Source organism: Vanessa tameamea, chromosome 9 (genome assembly GCF_037043105.1).
Source record: "Vanessa tameamea isolate UH-Manoa-2023 chromosome 9, ilVanTame1 primary haplotype, whole genome shotgun sequence".
In the NCBI taxonomy this organism is placed as follows: Eukaryota; Metazoa; Arthropoda; class Insecta; order Lepidoptera; family Nymphalidae; genus Vanessa; species Vanessa tameamea.
The window spans coordinates 5112640-5134211 of NC_087317.1; the positions used below are offsets into that span (position 1 = coordinate 5112640).

At 30.1% G+C, this 21572-nt stretch overlaps 1 protein-coding gene across 4 annotated transcripts in view; it reads left to right on the forward strand.

Annotated features, from left to right (window-relative positions):
* The first annotated feature begins 1826 nt into the window (after nt 1-1826).
* The window catches only part of Step (steppke), a 39994-nt gene continuing 20248 nt past the window's right edge, over nt 1827-21572 (forward strand). For 2 of the 4 annotated variants that reach the window (XM_026632425.2, XM_064215869.1), the window contains exons 1-2: nt 4261-4423; nt 6439-6754. In XM_026632425.2, the coding sequence (XP_026488210.1) occupies nt 6545-6754 (210 nt within the window). In that variant the 5' untranslated portion in view covers nt 4261-4423; nt 6439-6544. Of the gene's footprint in view, nt 1999-2137; nt 2212-4260; nt 4424-5889; nt 6238-6438; nt 6755-21572 lie in introns of those variants that run through there. The other 2 variants (XM_026632426.2, XM_026632427.2) reach the window with 2 other exon arrangements.

Here is a 21572-nt window from a genome sequence, read left to right on the forward strand (position 1 = left end):
TATATTAGTTTATTTATTTTAAAAATGCCTATACATTCGTTTAACAGTAATATAATAAATGATAAAAAATAATAATAAGATAAACTTTACTTAAAACTAGAGATTAGGCTAGACAGACTTAAAAATATATATAAATATACGTATCATATTAAAAGCTTTACACATTACTTATGGAAAAAACAAATGAGAAAAATAAAAAAAGAAGAGATGTTTTTGTTTGAGTTTGGCTAAATTTTAATTTTGTGTATACCATTTTTCTATTATTATAGAAAAAAATGTAATATTAAAAAATGATTCGTCTGAAATTTGCAATAATAAAATTACAAAATATTTAAAGTTTAAATAAAATTTACAGCTTATAAATATAGTAATATTATTATATTATTTTATTAATAATATTTATTATATTATTTTTTATTTAAAATTTACCTACTTTTTAATGTAACCTGACAACACCAAGCCATATTCATTGAGGTTTTTTGTAACAAATTAAAATTGAAATTAATTGCAAACTAAAAATAACACAAAAAAAAGGATATTCCATCATTCTTTTTTAATATTAATTGGTAATAGGTTTTACAAAACTTTAACAAACAATTACTCCAGTGACAGTACTTTTGACGTCAACAAAAAGACGGGTCCGAAATTGGTATTAGCTTTTTATTTTGTATTATATATAATTTATACTTTTTTTACCTCACTATAATGATCTGTGAACTCCACTTTCCTTTGCCTTTTATTTTATATCCGAGTTAGTAGACAATAGTATGAGATCAAAAATTAATAAAAATAAATAAATAAATTATCATTTAAATATAAAAACAATATTTTTTTAAATGATTTTATTTCTGTCTTAATTTCGACATGTTATGTTAATATTACGTGTAATTAGATTTAACTTGTCCGTTTGATATAATCGATTAAAGATAATCGTTTATTATATAAAAGTAACACAACATTCAAATAATTTTATGTTGTCTTATTACTTTTATGAAGATAATAACGTTACTTTTATCATGTCTTCTTACAAAATATGCTGTTGAAATGGACATTTAATATATAAAAAGTTGTTTATATTGGTAAAATTTATTAAAAATATGTTTGGTGTTTAGTAATTTTTGGTGGTTAATCCTTACCGATAATCTTATTTTACAAATAGTAGGACTAGAAATATATTTTTTCATGAAATTATTTGGGTATTTCAGTATGTACTCATATCAATTATATATTATTCAATATAGTTAGAAGGAAAATTGATCGGTGTTTTACTGTAACAATATATTATAATATAGATCCTATAGTCTGGACGATGTTGCCATTAAGACTTTTTTCCTTCGTTTTTGATACTTTATATTTTATATCGATACACGAAATATCAGTATCAGTATCAGCTGAAATAATCGATATATCAATTGTAAACCGAATTGACATATCGTAAATAACTTGAATTATGGTGCTGCCATTTTAAAAAAGTTTGTAGCTAAAACAAAATATTTTATTACACATTTTTATGAATTCAATTTGTTTCTTTCTACAGGATGGTTAAGATTGATTTTATAAGTACATTAAAATACATAAAATATTACCTACTTGTTGAACATATTTTTTGCTGTCAATCATATTAAATATATATTTATTAATACATATTCAAAAGGAAAGTATAAAATAAAACTTTAAATAAATACACTATAACAGTGTCAAAACACGGCTATTGTTTTTATATTTATACAAAATGCAATAGTAATTAGTATTGATATTTACGAATTTAATTCGTTATTTTATGTTTAGTTTTTGAACGTGTCTTTAACTGGCTGACTGGTCTTTGACTGATGATAAGTACTTGAGTAGTAAATAAATATGGCTGCTAGTCAATTTTAACGATGTAAACTTTTGTTTACTGTTTTTAGTAAATATAAGAAATGATAAGTGAATTTGAAAATTTGTCTCTTGGAGGTAATAACGCTGCAAGTAACCATGCAGATCCATTTACTCATACAGGTAAACCTTTAAATGTTTATTTTGAAGAGGCGTTATAGCTTTTTGACCTCGATGAAATTGCTCAGTTAGGCAAGGCACTAAGTAGACACTGATTATAGTATGTGTGGTCATCTTATTAGCATTCTTTACTGTTTTACAGAGCTGACACCTGAGCAACAAAAGACTTTAATCGACATACGTCGCAGGAAAACGGAATTATTGTTGGAGATACAGGTTAGTGTAACTAAAACAGTGGTTGTATTCTTTTGAAATACAAAAATGTTAATACAAAAAGCAAATTATGAAATTACATACCAATAGATTATTCAAAATTATTTTTGCAAATATACAATCAGGTGCTGGTTCACATGATTTTTTTTTGTATGTGAAAATTTGTTTAAAAGATCTGAACCATTCATTACTCACTACAAAGTTCAATATACAACAGTTTAAGTGAAATATTTGAAACTAAATATGTAATTAGATGTTAAAACATTACAGTTACATTATAAATATAGAAAATACATATAAGTAATATATTTTTGTACTTATGTAGGGCTATTTTACAAGTAGCCATTTGATTCATCATATATATCATAAAATATTATAACTATTTGTAATTATGAGATACAAGCCAGCTGAAAATAAAAGCATTTGTTTTTTTTATTTTTAAATAAATAAAGGTAATCAGATCATCTATATTCTTTACAATGAAACAAATGTTTATAAGATTTAAAAAACTTAATAGTGGTGAAAAATATTCAGCTATATATACAACTAAATTAAATTTTTGTTCATTGATTTTAACAATTATCAAAATGACTGCTGAGTAATAAGATATATTAGAAATAGAGTAGAATAGAACAACCTTATCTTCCTTATAACCTTGTTATAACCAAGTGATGTTATTTTCATTAAGCTAATCTATTAACTTCATAGAGCATTTAAATTTTTTCAATATCACATAAAACAAAACCGCTAGCAATTGCATTACCAAAGTTAGGCAAATTCTATTTGGACACAGTTATAGAAATGTAATATGCCATCCATGATAAAATTAAAACCAAACAATTAATGACCACATGAATAATATTTATTTTAATGAAAATTGCTAAATGGTTAAAATAAAAATCGAAAAAACTGACAGACTTATATAATACTTTCAGAATACAATTGTTTCTTATTCATATTTTATGACATAGTAATTACTAAATGAGTTCATTATTATTACTGGAATCAATTTACTAGAACGAGCTATGAATTGATTTTTTAAGCATATTGCCTGCTTTATTAAGTACATTGTGATATTTTATTTATATCATTGATAACATTAGATAAGTTATCATTAATTGGATAATTGTTCGACACAACAGTAAGAGTTTATACTGCATATAAAAAGGGTAATAGTTTTTGTAATTTAAAAAAATAATAATGAAATCTGTACATTACTTTAAAGTATTTGAATACTTTTAAACTAATATACTTAATCATCATTCTTACAATTCGTGATGTCAGTAGGCATACTCTAACCAAAACAAGAAAAAGGAGAAAATCCAAATATACAACATTTGACAGTAAATTAATGCAAAATCATTGGTAGAAAGTTTGATTAATCTATGATATTCACTATGGATTTGCGAAACAATTGGGTTTTGAACTTCGACAAAACTGGTATTGGAATTTTGGAAGTAAAACAAAAGTGGAAATAAATAGTTAAGTGTAATAGTGATCTATTATAAATAAAGATATGTTAATCATTAACTGTAGTGCACAATCTACCTGAGTTATTAGCAAATGAAATACGTGAATCTAAGTTTTGTTTATCTTTATTCCTACTTCCATTGGAATAGCATTCAAATAAAGCAATTTAGAGTACAAGTAATTTGAATGAAGTCTTTATTAATTGTGTGTAACACATATTTTTTAAACAAATATACATATACAGATATCTATTTATCATGTAAATGATCATAAAATAAAAAACAAGTTGACTTTATATCAATGTACAAAAAAATATATATATTTATATTGAAATATAACTCAATCAGTTTTTGATTGAGTTACATACTATTATCATATGCAGTATATTGCGTAATTCATGTCTGTTCTCAACCACTAGTCAATAACCTCGCGCGTCCTTGAAAAGGACCAAAAGTCCTTTAAGGATTTTAGTATACCGACGATTCCCCCTGCCCTTTCATTCAAAACACTGCGGAGCACATTGACGTAAGCCGTTACTGCTTAGCTTACTACGAACGAAAGAGAGGTATGTAGTTTAGCCAGTTTGTCAGTAACCATCGGACCGCGGTACGGGTGTGTTGTGCTGTTAATATACGCCGGGTCATATTATAGGGTATGAAACCTCGCGGTTTTTGTAACTTCCATAAAAACTGAAGTCTACGCGAAGTTAATTGTTTTTTTTATAGTGACGTGTTATTAATCAGTAGTAAGTTTATCAGTGATATTGCGATTAAGTGGAAATTGTTACGACTACTTCGTCATTTGCCTTTGGTTTAATTTGATCAAAGATTTTGCCTAATTTTAGGTGGAGTTATCATTATTAATTTTTTGCATTTGGTTTCTATGTGGATGATTATCAAATGCATATTGCTTATCTGCAATGTTTACTGATCCTTTTCAATTGAATTATTTGACTAGCTTTCAATTCAAACAAGTTAACCTTCATGCTCAACTGTTACTAATCTATACTGTTAGGATAATAAAACCAATGTTTGTGTCTAAATCTAGAATAATTTAACTACCTGCTATTTGTTTTTAGTTTTGTGTCACAAATTTTACATATTTAAAAAAACAACGCGAACGTGTGTATGTTTTAAAATTTTTATAAAACCTTAATGTTCTTTACAAATGTATTTAAAGATAAGTAAAATTAATGATCTTGTTATATATTTTGTCGGTTATTATTAAATTATGTAAATTATGCTCCGTTATGTATTTTAACTGTTTTCCTTAACAATTTAGTTAATTATTCATTGCAGTGATTATTTCAGTACAATTATTTTTCATTTGCTGTAATCTGTTAGTCATACTATTGTAGATATGACATCAAATACAATGTTAACTTAATGACAATGTCCTTATCTGACTGTAACGCTATAGGATCCAGACAGGCGGACAATAACTGCATATAAAAATGTTACATACACAATAACAAAATATACATTTTAATACATTATTGTTACCTCGTTTATTAATTCAAAGCGTTCAGAAGTTTATGTGATTCGTTTACGCTACATGACGAGATACATATTTATATTATAAATATTATAATCTGACCTTTCTACATTACTTTAGACAACTTTTTTGTGACTGAATAATTCCGTTGTTTAGTCCTGTGTTATCAAACATGTTTTAACCAAAATTAAATATGTTTCTGCGCAATAAAAAAACCGTTCTGTCATATTGGACAATGGACGTGAATCAATGTTGTTATCAAGTTTCCTTTGCCCGCTTCCGGACTAGAGTTCTCTTTGATAACAAATGACGATGTTCAGATTGGTTATAACATAATATTCCAACCACAGCGTGCTACAAAATACTCCACGGCATACTGTATTTCATAAATGCACGGAATGGTTAAGCGTTACATTAAATGTCGCAACGTTACGGGTATTTCTTTATTATTATTATCATAATTTAATAACGTCATAATTATAGCATATGATATTATGACGAACGGTACTTCTGAGAATCTAACGTTATCGTTTGTTAAAAGTTTTTACACAGTACCCGCATCTACATTTTATTAAGTAATTAAAAATATATAGTAATAAATATTAATGCTAAACGTATTGCATTGTTATCATTAACTTGGTCGTACATTTTATACAGCATGTGATTTGGCCATGTTTAATTAGATATTGTAAACATCCTTTTTGAACACTCAACTATTATTGTTGTAAGAGTTCTTTTTATTTAAAATCAAGATTAACTTTAGATATTGTAAATAAACATTGCATTATATTAAAAAAATATATAAACTCCACTAGAGATAATTATCGATATATGACGGAATTTGTCGCACACGTAGACGCGTAAAAAGATAATCAACTACGTATAGTTGTCACGGTGCCAAACTCGGTGGCGCCCGCGCCTCTCTTCAGTCGAGTGCGTTCCTTAGCGGGAAGTGTATGGCGCGCGATGTGTTTGCATGTTCGGTTGCTGTGCGGCGCGCTCTGGTGGCCGGTGCTGATGCGCTGCGCTCGCGCCGCGCGCACCTATGACGACGACTATGATCAGGTGTGTCATCTGTCACCGACCCTGCTTGTTGTGCACTATGAAACCAAATCCTTTACCGTATAGCTTCACCTGTAATTTGGCAACAATTGACGTAAGCGTTAACGAATGTTCGTAATCTTTAATATTTATAGTCGTACACTTTTCACTTTTTTTGCTTTATTTAGGCCAGTTTATTTAATGCTAGCGGCTTGTCGTCTTTAGATACCTACGTATGGTTGTAACTTCGTTGAAATCGATTTATTATTGAGAATAAATCCTAAGTTGTGTGAAATTGTGATGTGCGTGGTGCATTAGCGCTCCTCGAGTTATGTTTATCAAGGCCGCGCCAGTGGTGGCCGAAGAGGAGCGCCGTGGTTCAGTGTCCAATTGGTTTTCGTCGTTGAGACGTGGCGGTCGACGCAAACGCGAGGACAGTGCTGTTCCGACCGGCTATGGCTCATTAGGCAGAAGGAAGGATGGCACCCAGTCTCGCAGCAAGACGAGGTCGGCCTGGGATCTAACCACCGTCACCAGACTGGTCTGTATATTTATAAAATTCACTATCTGTAAGTGAAAGGCATTTTGTATGCACACAACTGGACAGACTACAAATTTGGCAATAATCCAAATGCGCTGGATCGATCATGCTTTTTGAGTCTGCGTGTGAAACGATTGCTGCAAAATTCAGTGACCTTCTGAATACATATATTATTGTTGCCTATCTTAGATAACTACTAATAAACACCCCACATGAAAGTTGTTTTGATATTACTGTATTTATAATAATATCAGTATTTGATAACATTCAAATGCGGGTACGATTCAATTTTAATGAGGGTAATGTATCCTCCCATGTGTATGGAACCCCTTTCTTTAGATTCTGTTTTTACTACAACAATAATTTATATTGGATTGGTCTTATCAAACTCAATGATTCATCACCGTTATCGGTATAGAGTGATAATAGGTAGACCTCAATAATAGTTTATATATTTTTATATGATAACATTTAGGAATGAATGGAAATCCATATATAGATTGCGTTTAATCATGAAATCAAAATATTCTTAATATTGTGAATTACTCAGTGTGCCTGATGGAGCTCATATTTACATGTTTCAACTACCGCCAAATGTTTTCTTTTATTACGCATATCAAAGGCATAATTACTTGTATACTTGAAGACCGTTAACATGATTATATGCATTAATGCTTGATGATTATAATTCGGGTTCTCTTCCGTTTGGTTCTATAGATCTATAACACCTATATAGTGTTTTTCATAACATACTAACAACGACAAGTTATAATATACAAAAGCTAGTCTTGTAACGAAATATTGCTCGTAATGGTCACAATAATTAGCTCAGTTTCCTACGACGTATGTAAATGGTGTAGGCCAGGGGTCGGTAATTAATTTAAAGTAGGGTCCTGATAATTAAAATGTTTCAAGTCGGTGCCCACTAAAAACAACTGGGTTGTCTAGTTTGCCGTTTTTAAGCCTATCCCCAAAACATTAATAGCTCATTAGGCAGTGGTGGTAATTTGAACCCCCTTGCAGCTTAAAGAATACATAATTAAATTGAAGAATTAAATTTATATTATTATAAATAAATCAACAATAAAAATCAACTAACTAACAGATCTTGACGCATTTGACAGTTTATTAAGCGCTAAATGAGATTATAAAAACTGCAATCGTGAATCTCTGTGTTCGTTTGAAAAATCAAAACAGAAAGTTGGTCGCCAATGATATATTTTAATCGATTTTAATTGGGACTTGTAATTGGGAATGATCCAGTTTAGGTAACTGTTCCAATATAAATAATTGTTTTAGCAATTCTATACATACATATATATTTAATAAGAAGGTCAACTGCACATGTAGAAATACATATGTTCAAAAAATACTACATTTCATGTGAATTACGTTTTGTTATGCTGTTTATAATTTGAGTAAATACCTCATGTAATCTCAAGTAGTTACCAGATTTTTATAATTATGATAATTTTATGAATAAAAGTACTTAATAACTAGCGTGATGACTTCTCGCAATATAACGCATGTATGTTAATTAAAATCAAACATGTGTGGTAATTCATGAAGGCATTTAGTTTGGCTATATTAAAATTCAATCTGTAGTAAAACTGTCAAGAATAGTCAATTCCATATTTGAAAATCACAGTGATTCTTTCCGAATATACATGATACTATAGCTCTTCAGTGGCACTATTCTACTTTCAATGATTCACATGGATGTATTTTCGTTAGTATAACTAAATAAAATCCATATCTATGTCATATGTAACGTCATAAAATTCTATATTTGTTTTAAAATTATTTATCGAGTCGTTTCGTTCAAATTTTTATTCCTGGCTTATTTTCACTTTCAAGGTCGAGTAAATCGGGCTTTCATTTATACTCGAATGAGTCAAGGCTCTATTTACACGTAGATGATATCAGAATACCTACCTCATGTTTGTATGCAAATCACGGTCATTGTCGCTTTACCTTTGTATTAGTATAAGATTAGGTGTGTATAGGAATGTGTTTCAAACAAAGGTGTATGGTAAAACATTGCCAAGTATGACATCATTAAATATACGGTAGCATGTAACTAAAGGAATGTTTGTGCGACCCAATTATATACACACGTGAAACTTTAAACAAAAACCGAGGCGTCGGCAATTTATAAAGCAGTCTTGTATGGTCATCTAAATATTATAATGCTTAATTTTGTTACTTTTATAAGATTTTTTTTTTTAAGTGCTACATGCAAATTTATTATTTGATAACATAAAAGATTTGAAAATTATTCATCATAAGCATACAAATGTTCAAAAGAGTCTATTGTTTTTAATGGCGGCGGTAGTGGAGCGCGGCGCCTGTATGAAGTGTCCGCATTGATTGCACTCGCCAATCGTGACTCACGTCATTTGTTTTTCAAGACGAGCACTTGTGCAAAGAAATAAAACAATTATATATGTATATGTAGGTAATATAACCTCGTAAAAGCAAAAGCAGTGGAGCTAAGATATACGCCTAATAAATGTATACAAATACATATTTCTATAACCTCATGGATGTTGACTGTATCAGAATTATTAATTACAAATAAAATTATCAAATTTTTTTAAATCAATATTTAGATATTTGATAAGTATTTTAATGTGTACGTTTGTGTTTATAATTTAATGTAGCCTTTCATTCAGTATTCTTAAATAAACTTTAAATTCGATGATAAATTTGGGAATTTCCATATGACGTGTCACGATTCTGAGATTTCGTTTATGAGGCTTGAGTTAAATTGACTGAATAACCGTTACAGATTCAATTTATCGTTAATGAAAAATATTCTCAAAGTAAGAAACCATTCATGCATAGCGATATATGCTCGTCATTTCCCTTAGTTTGTTTGCTTTAAATTCGCAACAAAAATTCATACGTGGTCTATTTTATACCATTCGTGAATATTGTTGAGCGAGGATGCTGTCAGAAATATGGATATTTTTCATTTGGAAATGAGGCGTAGAACATGCAGTACAAACATCCTTTTCGTTTGCCGCTAAAACGAATTCTCTTTGTCAAACGAGATTGTTTGTGATTCTTACGAGTGTGACCCAGTTGTCTTTGCAATGTTGTCTACAATACAATTTCATAGACTTTTTTAATAAACAGTTGTCGATGATTTAAGACTAACATCACGACATAAATAAAATAAGCCTAGAGTTTTTTAAAAAATATTATTTTGTAATATGAATAAATAATAAATAATTTAATATAATAATTTGGTTTTTAAATATAAAAAAAATTGCATATCTTTTTTTTTAGAAATAAAGAAAAAAGTTACAATATCCGCATTGCGACTGGCAACAGAAAAATTCTAGACTAATGATAGAAAGTGTAGTTTCGAACGATGCCAAATGTATTCACTTACAGAGGGATGACCTTAGTTCATTCACTGTAGCGCTAATGAAAAAGACATATAATAAACTCTTGGTCGCAAGGTTGACGCATATTTATCACCGCTATGCAAATTGTAAATATTCTCTTGCTCTATATATAGGCTGTATCCTAATTGCCGTTTATGCTAAGTTATGGTCGTGACTTAAAAGTATAGGTGTGGTCTTTTATCCTTTCCTTATAATAATATTTACGCATAAAAAATTGAGTATACATATGTAATACATAAGTTTAGTTTTATCAGTACATGTAATTTATTAAGGCTTGTTATCATTTTAAAGTTTTGATTTTGTTTGTGTGTTAGAAATTTTGCCAATAATATTAAGATACTCTTGCCAAGTCTTATAGAGAAAGTTTGGGCTTACAGCCAAAGGTCATTTGCCCGTATATTGAAATAATACTTATTTTTAAAATTACATTTTACAATTCGAAAAATATTCAGTTTCAAATACTTATTTAGATTTTTTATTGGTTGTATAAAAATGTCTTTAAACTAAAAGTCAAGTGAATCTGTAATAGTACATACACTTAAGTCTCAAATATTTAATTTCATTACCTCGTATAAGCATAGTTTGTGTCAAGCTACTTGAAGTCCCTTGGAATGTATAATTATTGTTACAGTATGAAAGTAGCCTAATCTAATAAATAATAATTCTAAAGGTATGCTCCCGGTTGAGTGCTCGTGTGCGGGGAGGTGCTTTGACCTTGCCGGGGAAAGGGGGATTTGCGAACGTACCGCACGGTCACCAACTCGTCAAACGAGTTAGCTTGCATTGTTTCATAATGAGCTGTAGGCAACTTAGCCAGCTTATATTGAAAATAACGCCTACTCTATTAATACTGTAAATGCTATATTAGTAAAACAAACTCAATCTACCGTAACACTCCCACTATTATATTTCACTTACCCTCTTGTTTATTACACGGCACATTCAGTCAGTTATAAATGGTTGTATGTATATTTATATTACAATATACAATGTATATATTTTTGTTTGAAATCCCTATAATGTTAAGAAACTTACAGTTAATATCTTCAAAGTTTGAAAATTAGTTGATGAGTTATTTATGAAGAATGATTTAAAAACTATATTACTTATGATAGAAAAATATTCTGATAGGTAATTTTTCTGAAATAAATAACAACATGATAGTTTATTTAGCACGCAAAACGCATTAATAAATGCTTGTAGTAAAAATGCCGTTTAAAATAATCGCTCTGGTATCTACCGTTTTTGCTCGCCTACATTTGTGTATATCACTGTCTTCTAAACAGCTTTTTTCATTACCGGTAAACTTTCGTGCTGGTGTCACTATCCATGTTTGTCATTATGAACTAATCTATTTTCAGAGTTTAACATAAAACATACTCAAATTGACTATTTAAGTTGCTACTTGAGTTCTGCCATATGTTTTATGTCGAGAGCCATTTTTTTTTCTGAAAAAATCATCGACACGTATGATATATGTATATATTTTATCGTGTCCTATATTAATTATTAACATAGCAAATTTCTGTTCGCACATGTATTTTCGCAGCAACGAGTAGATACCGTTAGGAAAGCAGGTTATCTTTGTTTTCGCGACGGTCCAAAAAGATAAGGATCGTTAATAGAATTCTTCGTTTCAGGACGTATAAACTTTAGGTTATTATCATCTACTAATTTAAGTATGCACAAAGAGTATGCACTTGCGTATATATACTTTTTTAAATTTTGTTTCAATAATCTCAATTGCCGCTCGTATGTTATGTTTGACAATATAGTAAAAGATATTATAAAATCAACCCACTAGACAATTACCAACATATTAAACAAGCAATAAAAAGAATCATCACTTCCTCTCAACGCCATTGAACTTATTTATCAAATAATTGACCGCGCCGAAGTGTTATAAAAACGCCCTTAGCACCGAATTAAATGAAGTCATCTTTTCTGTCTCAAATGGGTCATCATAGCGACATCTTATTGTTGCTATTAATCAATAATTTCTGAGAACATTTGCTCACATTCCTATTATATGACGTGTTATTTTTATAGCTCAATGTTAGGCGCCTGTTTGCTAATTCTTTTGTGTAAACAGCGTTTACTTCCTTTACTTATAAATATTATATACTACAAATAATATTTCAGACATGGTCATCGTAAATATGTGATACATTTATTTTATCATTCCCTGCCACATGGCTTCTCAGAACCACTTGAAAAACATAACTATCTCAATTATTCAAACATGTTTCTATCGTTGCGATGCCTTATGTTAATTTTACTTTAATTTTAGTTGACGGTTTATTTGAGCGGCATGTGTTTTGAAACTAATTAGTGTTGTTTTCACCTGGTATAATGGTATTTCTTGTTAATAAATTTCTAGTTATTTATTTGCTCTATAGTTACTCGTTATTAATTACAACAGGTGTAACTTAATTGCGGTTTATATACTTACTTAATATTTACATGACTCTGAAAATAAAAATAGAATACATCCAGTTAGTTAATATAAAAGTTAACTACAATTTGTAAGGAGGCTACAATTATTATAACTGTATTAGAATTTGCATTTAACCGCAATTATAGTAAGTTGATTTTCCGCACGAAGATTCGGCTTGTCTTATACGTCTGGTTTTTATTTAAGAATAAAACGAGCAGATAGAATAGATGAGTCACTGTAGTGTTAAGCTGATCGTTATCCAGTATGCTTTAAATTCTAGTTTTAACATCACATGATTATAATAGTTTATATTTCATTCCGATAAATTTAGTTAGATAAAAAATCTAGAACGAAGAGGGGTGATAATAGACATTGTTGCACTGTGGTATGCTATAATCGGTGTTTTGAATTTCAATAGGGCCGAATGTCAATGGCGTTTGAATTTGTGGGGGCGTTGGCCGAGGTCTCCGCGTGAGCAACACGCGCCACTTCTCATACCAACTGTCTCATTAGCTCCCTCCGCAAATATTTTTATTTTTATTGCGCTTGCTTAGCCCTCGCTGGATATGAAAATTAAATGCAAAGTAATTGTACTCACTGAATGTGTAGAACACTTTTAATTTGACTAGCGCAAGTCGCTAAACGTTCGTTTAAAGATTGTTTTATTTTAATTGAGATAGAACTCATTTAAAATAAAATAATCTATAATTATTATGTTTCCACGGATTTAAAAGGAAGTTATAATTATTACGTATTCATTAACGAGAAATATGTTTAATACTGCTTTGATACGTGCAGGAAGCAGAGAATGCATTGTAATTCGATGAATATTTTATCTCTTTCGACATTTTAATATTTTATAATATGTTTAGACTACAGACGATTTTATCTAAACTTACTCACGTTTTGTACAAAAACCTTGTACATTATTCTACCTATTTTCTAAGATTTAGAGTAAATGTTAGCGTTCTTGAAGAGTTATTTGCTGAATTATCTTTTACTGGGAGCCCCCTCGTGTTTCTTTTCCTCTGGCCACAAGCCTGTTAGCCAATCTGTATTCATTTACACATAGGTCATAAGAGTCTGTGTGAAGCAAAAATCTGTGGAACTCCCGGCGTTTAGCGACCGCGGGCCGGAAATATGAACCCATTGTTTGCGTCGTCTTTTTTGCTCGAAGTACGTGTTGCATTTGTTGTCATTGTAATGCACATTTCTTTTATTTATATGCACTAATTCCAAGAACTCAATGCCCACATTGTGTTGTATGAATGTATTTGCATAAACTTAGTTTATTTTTAATTTAACAGGCTTAAAGTAGCTCTTAGTTATAAGTGGTATTTTGATTTCACAACAGTATAACAACATTTGTAAATAAAACTGTCGCCGCGTCAGTAAGAGCTATAATAATGGGAACGACGTTTTTATCGATAAGTTCTGATTCATTTCGCGGTATTGTGTCTGCGAGTAACGTTACTTCATTCGTATGTGACAATATCTCGGGCCGAGAAGTGAATGCGCGGGTCAAGAATGCGGTGACAGAAGCCGATCGCGGTCGAGGGGCACCCGAGTGTCTATACTTAAACTGATGAGATGACCGCAAGGGTTAGGAGCTCATGTACAAGTACTTGCCTTTATTACTAGTACACCTTCGACAGATTCAACTAAATGTATTATTGTATGAAAGAATTTCCTTATAAACTCTCACATCAATTTAGTTCGGTTAAGTTCGTTACTGCATTAAGCGAATGGTACTTATTGATCCGACTTATGCGTCTGTCTGCCGGTCACAGGTCACTAACTTTAAAATGGCTAGTCATTGCAAAAGTAGATATTATTTAAGTTTGTGTATATTAAAGATATGCATTACGAAATTATATATGATAACAACACAATACCTTGATTCTTGAAATTCAATGTTTGTTAAATAATCGTATTTTGTTGTGTAATATATATTTTCTTTTATTATTCTTTATCAGTCGGTTTGTATGTGTGATCGAGTTGCTACTGTGTCGTAGTATATAAGATTACTACGAATTTAAAAACAATTTGTAACGTATTAGATATGAGTATATGATTCACGGAATATTTGAGTAAGTAGTTGAATATATATATTTTTTTACAAATAATATAGAGAGGTTGAGCTTCCTCGGTTGTTAAGTTAAATGTCTGATGGAATTGTTTATCCCCAACAATTTCAAACAGAATACCGCGAGTCGCGACTTCTTGTCTTCTATAGCTACCCGCGCTAAGCTGGTCTGGTTAGAATAATGATAAAATAAATACTCCGTTCTCCATCGATTTATAACATACACTTATTTTATATATCGGTGTTTGTGTTACACACATGTTATCAGTTTTCAATAGAAATGTTTTCACCGTATGATAATATGGAGGTACTCGAATAAAGTGCAAATATTATTTGTTGTTCGCGTCTACGCTTTGTTTCAATATACAAGTTATGAATAATGCTAGCCGAACACGATCAAAGTCCGCTCGTTACGTCTATACTAAATGTTCACATGAATATTTAATTATCGTTTGTTTTTAATATATTGGTAGCAGATAGGTTAATAATATACACTTTTTTAATGATACACAACTCACTAAAATAATCGATGTTTCTATTGTTTGAAAAGTTTTTGTTACATTGTTATTAGTATCTCATTGTAAGTATTTAAATAACAACTCGAGAGGTTAATCGTCTCTATCGCCTATATTGGCATTATGAGAAACTATGTGTCGCCCGCGACTTGGCTCGCGTTGTTGGGTTTTGTCGTCAGGCGTTCGACATAAAAAGTAGCCCTTTGGACTTCAAGCTTCCTTGAACCAAATTTGACCGTAGAGCAACAGACAGAACGACATATAGAGTTAATTTCGCATTTATCATATTAGTATAAAAGTATAGATTTTAACTGTCGCTTACACTTGTCCGCGGGATCTAAGATATGTCCCCCATAGTATTTGGGTCACGTACCCTTCAAACCGATACAAAGCTTGGTTGGTTTCTTCTCAAATAACTTATGCCTTGATAGTACCTTTTTGTACCTTTATAAAACCGGACCAGCTCTTTATAATAATCTCGTTATAAAATTCCAAAGCAATAAGTATTGTATTATTTATAAGTAATTAAATTACTGTGAAAATATCTGCAGGGTTATAACTGGTTATATCTGGTTTCAAGTTATTCAGACCATTTAATTCAGGCTTCAGTGAATCATATTATTCTTATTTTGATGCGCAGGAAATAGGGACTACAAAAACGTAACAACGATGCACTTGTAGGATGTTTATAGCGTGCGAGGAAGAGCCTGTTATACTGCTTTTAATGGAATCACCTGTTACAGCTTAACATTTTACAACAATACTTCATTGAATATACAGTTATCATGGTGACTGTTTTAAAAATAATGACACTTGAATAATCTAATTTACACATAAAATTTACAAATACATATACAAATTAATAGGAGAATATTTTATTGTTAAAGGTGATTAGTGATTTGTATTTAATAAGAAATATATACAAGCAGATTAAAATTTACTCGTTTATATTACATGAGTTTCATGTTTATTATAAGTTGTTTTTATCGGAAATAAACCCGAAGGTCAGATTAGTCTGTCAATCGATGATGTTATTACTTAGAAAATTCTTAGCGAATTACTTCATCGTGACGAGGTGATTGCATATATTATGTAAACAATACATTTTTTGGTTCCTGCATATTACGTATTCCATCTTACAGGGTGAACCAGTATACTGATTTCATAGTCTTCTTAGACTGTAAGTTAATAATTCCTAAAAACGGTATTAATATATGAACTATCGGAATAGATCTAAAGAAATGTTGTATCCAAAGATTATAATTACAATTTAACTATTTATATATAACAATAATAATTATTTATAATAACAATGAAGCGTACGGATTAATCAGAAAAATATTAAAACGATTTTATCTCTTCCCTCAACTGTCATAAACAAAGTTATCCAATTCCGTAAAACTTCGCAACGGTCACTATGGATGGAATGTTCAGCAACTGCTAATACAAGTTGAGTTTCTGATTAACTTGATATAACTTTGACGTAAGTATATAAAGGAAAACTATCATGTCGCTCCGATACCTCTCGTTTATCGTCGGCAAGACAATCGTTAATAATTCGATTAATTATGTAAAACGGCGGCAAGTTTCACTTTTCTATCGTTTATATGCTAATATATTTATAGATAATAATATTAGTTGAAAAATTAGTTGTTAATTTTTACAAAAGTAACGGATTTATAACCGATACAGAACTGAGATATCAGTACATCTATCTAACATTATGCATATTTAAAATATATATATATTTTAAAGTGAAATACATGTAAAATAATCAATGATGTATTTTATTTCAGTTACATTTATTTAACGAGCAGCTTATCTTCTGTAATTGCTTAAATTACCGACCCTATTGAATTAAAGGATTGTATTCAAATTATCCAAATTATAAGGATTCCCGTGTCCAATGGGAATTTAGGGAATCCATATAATATCGATCCGTTTTGACATATCATATTTAATTTCAAGTGGTTTTTTTTCAATTTGAATTATTTAGTTTATTCAGTAACATAATTGATACTTTATAAGTTTTTAATTTATTACAAAACAAATATACAGTATATTTTGTTTTATTTATATTTTCGGGTAGGTTTCTATAGTTACCTTTGACATATCTTATAAAAATATAATTTAAATCTAAAACAACCGCGGCTTCTGGAAGATTCTATGAGAAGAATCTGCAAGAATCTCTTTTAATAAAATTACACACATATATAAATAAAGAAAGAATATCTTTTGTATGTTAAGTATAATTAATATAATGAAGATACAAATGCCGATTATTCTAAAGACTCGATATCGTCGCGGAAAGTTCGTTAGTGAAGATTTGCTTTATTGTTTCTCAAAGTTCCGTTGCATTGTCTGAGATATTTCAGAGGCGTTTAAAGTAATATATAGACGTTCGTTATCCCCTTTCACTATGTACTTGCATAAGGCTCGATTCCACTTGTTCTTGGCCTAGTTTTTGTATCTAGTATCATAAAAAATATTGATAGTTCTCGAAATAAAAAAATAACAAATATAGTTTTATGAATTTAATGAAAAAGAAAATTGTAGTTTTCTAAAAATCTTAATTAATGGGATATTGATGGCATAACGATCATAAATCACTAACAATGCTTCCGAAAGAAACAAGTTCCATTGCTAATGAAGTGGCTTTATAGAATTCGTTAAATATCATAGTTCATCCTAATGGTCGGTCCAAATAGTATAAGAGTTGGCAGTTGGGCAGAAAATCGCCGCAGATGTAAATATCACTAGGGCATACGAAATTATGTTCCAAGCAAAAATATCCGTATCACCTTTAAAGACCAGCTTGTAAAATAAATTCCTTAGATTGTATTTTACCATTTAATGTCAACTTTTATTTCGCAAATAATATTTTGCTTTACTTCCCACGAATGTCCCGTTAAGCTTATATATGCACATTGTACATCTATATTAAAAGAGGGGCGCTAGTATGTAAAATATAAATACTGGACAAATTTACACATATATTAATTGTGCTTATATATTTTTGCCATTAAATTAGCTAAATAATTATTATTAATAATTATGATATTTTTATTTAATATAACAGTTAAAATACTGCAGATACATTTTGCTAATTAGAAAGACCTAATTTCTATAATATTGCCGAATTTTTGAAACATTGATCTTTAAAATCATAATTTTAAGTGAAACCCTACACAACATTGGTGCCTTGGTCCTAAATGTTATTTCACTCAAGCTTTTATAACTGCTTTTCACTGGACTTTTTGTGTCTGTACAAGATTTTTTGTCCTTGTTGTCGGTGACCAACTACTTCGCAGGTAAAGATCGTAACGTAACGTATTATTATGTATATATGGCTAAAATAATACATAACGTATTTAAAAGTACCTATTGAAATTTTATGATTCTTTTATTAATTGAAACTGTTAAAATTATTTCAATAATTATAATTTTTTGGTTTATATAATATTATTTATTATTATATAAAACAATAATGAAACAATATATTGCATAGCAGATAACAGCATGAAACGTGTTGTTTAAAAATTACAACATTATGAAGAATTAATGACCTAGGGATCTTTGCTAAAATGAATAATAATGGCTTGACCTTTTTCCTTTGTTCATAATGTTTATTTTATTTAAAGCTGAATTGCACGCCGACATGCATAATGTTTTATCATAATCAATATTTATATTTTGAATTAATTAATTAGACCAATTTATGTACACAGGATGAGGATCTTGCGAAATAAGTAATGTATCATTAATAGAAGCAAAACATCATAATATAATTAACGGTTTTCATTAATACTTATTAGAAACGTTGAAAAAATTACATTGTTTCCAGGACGATGTATTTTAAATATGCAAACAAGCATCCGTCTTTAGGTTCGGTCGGTACCGGCGCCGCTTTGTTTGTTCACGTGAAGACAACTCGTTACAATGATTTAAGCCAACCAATAAACTCAAATCAATATCAGGCAATAGTAGTCCTTATTGCATATGCTTTAATTTCAATATGTCTAGACCATATGCTTTAACATGTTACGTTTATATTCACTGCAGCTTACTTTGAAACTTGACCTAAAGTAAATGTATGGCTTAGTTACGCTAAACTTAGTTTTGATGTGTATTTTTATTTTAGCTTCTTTATAATTTTATATCGATATTTCATACGAGAGTTTTAAATAAAACGATTTCTAAAACTATTAGTAAATATGAAGGTCTATAACAATTAACCATATACTTATTAGATAGTTTATTATCGTTTGAGTTTTTTTAACGTGTCGATATATAAATGAAATAAAGGAAGAGCAACTATGAATCGAAAACGTGATTCGCTTTTATTAATATTTCATTTAAATATAAAACAACTACCGAGTTCGGAATGATTTTGGTCGTAGCACAGACCTATGGGCAGTTTATTTAATATCATGCTTTCCGTGTTTATGGAGTTGTTTGAATAAAAAATCACGAGGTGTAGACTTTCATCGATTTTATGCAACCACAGCACAATCCCATGCGTATCCGGCTGCGGAACAGAACCGAAACTTGGGGAAAGTGAATTAATAGGGGAAAGTGTCGAAGGATTCGCGAACTCGTTCACTTTGTTCATGTCGACACGTCGCAAATTTTTCTATTTTATTAGGTAAAAATAAAAGGATGTGTAATCATGTACATTTTATTGAAAGGGCTTTACATTATTGCAACTGATAACTATTTTTAACGATAACGAACGAATAACTATTTTTCGTTGTCAATAGATTTGTTTTTCAAAAATAAATTTCATACTTTCGTATTCATGATCATTTTAGTTGTTGATATTGTCGATCATCCTAGCTGTTGTTGAGGACATCTAATATAAAAACTAGCATGATCAATAATCAAATATGATTTTAATACTGTTTTTGCAATTTGTTAATCATTCCAAAAAGTATGTAGTGTGTACCTATGTAGCGCTCGAAAACACAATCTTTAATTAAATAACAACATCTAACGCGGTTAACCGGTAAATGGGCCGAACGGTCGACTCTTCAGAGATGAAATAGCAAATAGATGTTGCAGTTTGAATAACGTGATTGCCAATTGCACTATTACTCTTGATATAGATTTATGATCCGATGCAATGAACCGGGATGGTTCATACGAAGTAGCATCGAAGGAGCTATACGATCAAGTCGTTTCTAAGTCTTACTATACCGAATTTATTTTATTGCCTGATGTAAAGGCGTAAGAAAGTACGGTATCGTAATAACACGTAAATGGAATCTATAAAATATATTCGTTTTCGTAAGATTTTCAATAGATTACTTTCCAAATATATCGACGGATAACGTTTTAGTGTTCTAAAAATACTTTTATCTTTGCCTTTTATTTTTTATCGATAGTTTAACTAAAGCTGTTTTAATTGACGAAAGTGTGACCGCGAATTAAAATTATGCAATACTTTTCACGGGTCGACACATAATTGCGAATATGACGCAGTTGAAATTACGAAATTTGATTCAACGGTGAAATTTTAATCTGTTTTACTTAGTTATATACGGTGATTGTGTTTATTTTTATGAGTATTATGTATAATAATGTGAAATTATATTTTAATCGATGTTAGAAAGTGAAAAGATGTCTGAGTTGCCATTCAATTGCAATTAATAGGTTTAATACAGTATTGGTTTCATTATACAATGAGATAAAAAAGTAGCCGATACTATTATCAATATCAAATAAAGAATATATCTGCAAAAAAAAGAGGTAGAATAATCTGTTATTTCATACATTAAATATTTGTGTTAATGTCCGTTTCTATTAAAAGTCATTATCATTAGTGAGCGTCAAGCTATTATCAGCTACTAATTTGTACAAGACTAGGCCGCGTGCTTTTCTGAATTGTCGTAACACACGGACCGCTCGAATCGTCCGTCTATTTATAACGCGACTAATCCTAATCGCTATGTGGCAGACAGTCTTGTCTGTCATAATTTATTGACTCAGCTGGTGTGAATTTTTGATTAGACTAAATTAATATTAATTATAACTACCATATTTTATATTTTCGATGGCAATCAAAATATCTATAAATCTAACACTTTTTCGTGTAAATTAAAGACAAATAACTTTTCGAATCAAATCCGTGTTTTTACTAATAACAACCCAATTATATTATTTTTTTTTCTTACTCGAATGACGGTAGAAATCCGTTATACTCTGAATGCGTCTAGACGAGATAGAGCCTTCTGATTGAACGAGTGTTTCTGTAAATTAATCTCCGCGACGGTGTCGATGTTACACGAAACTCTCGAATATGTTATTAAATAAAACCATATAAATCAATAGTGTCAGTCAGTTTCGGCACTTCATAATTATTCTA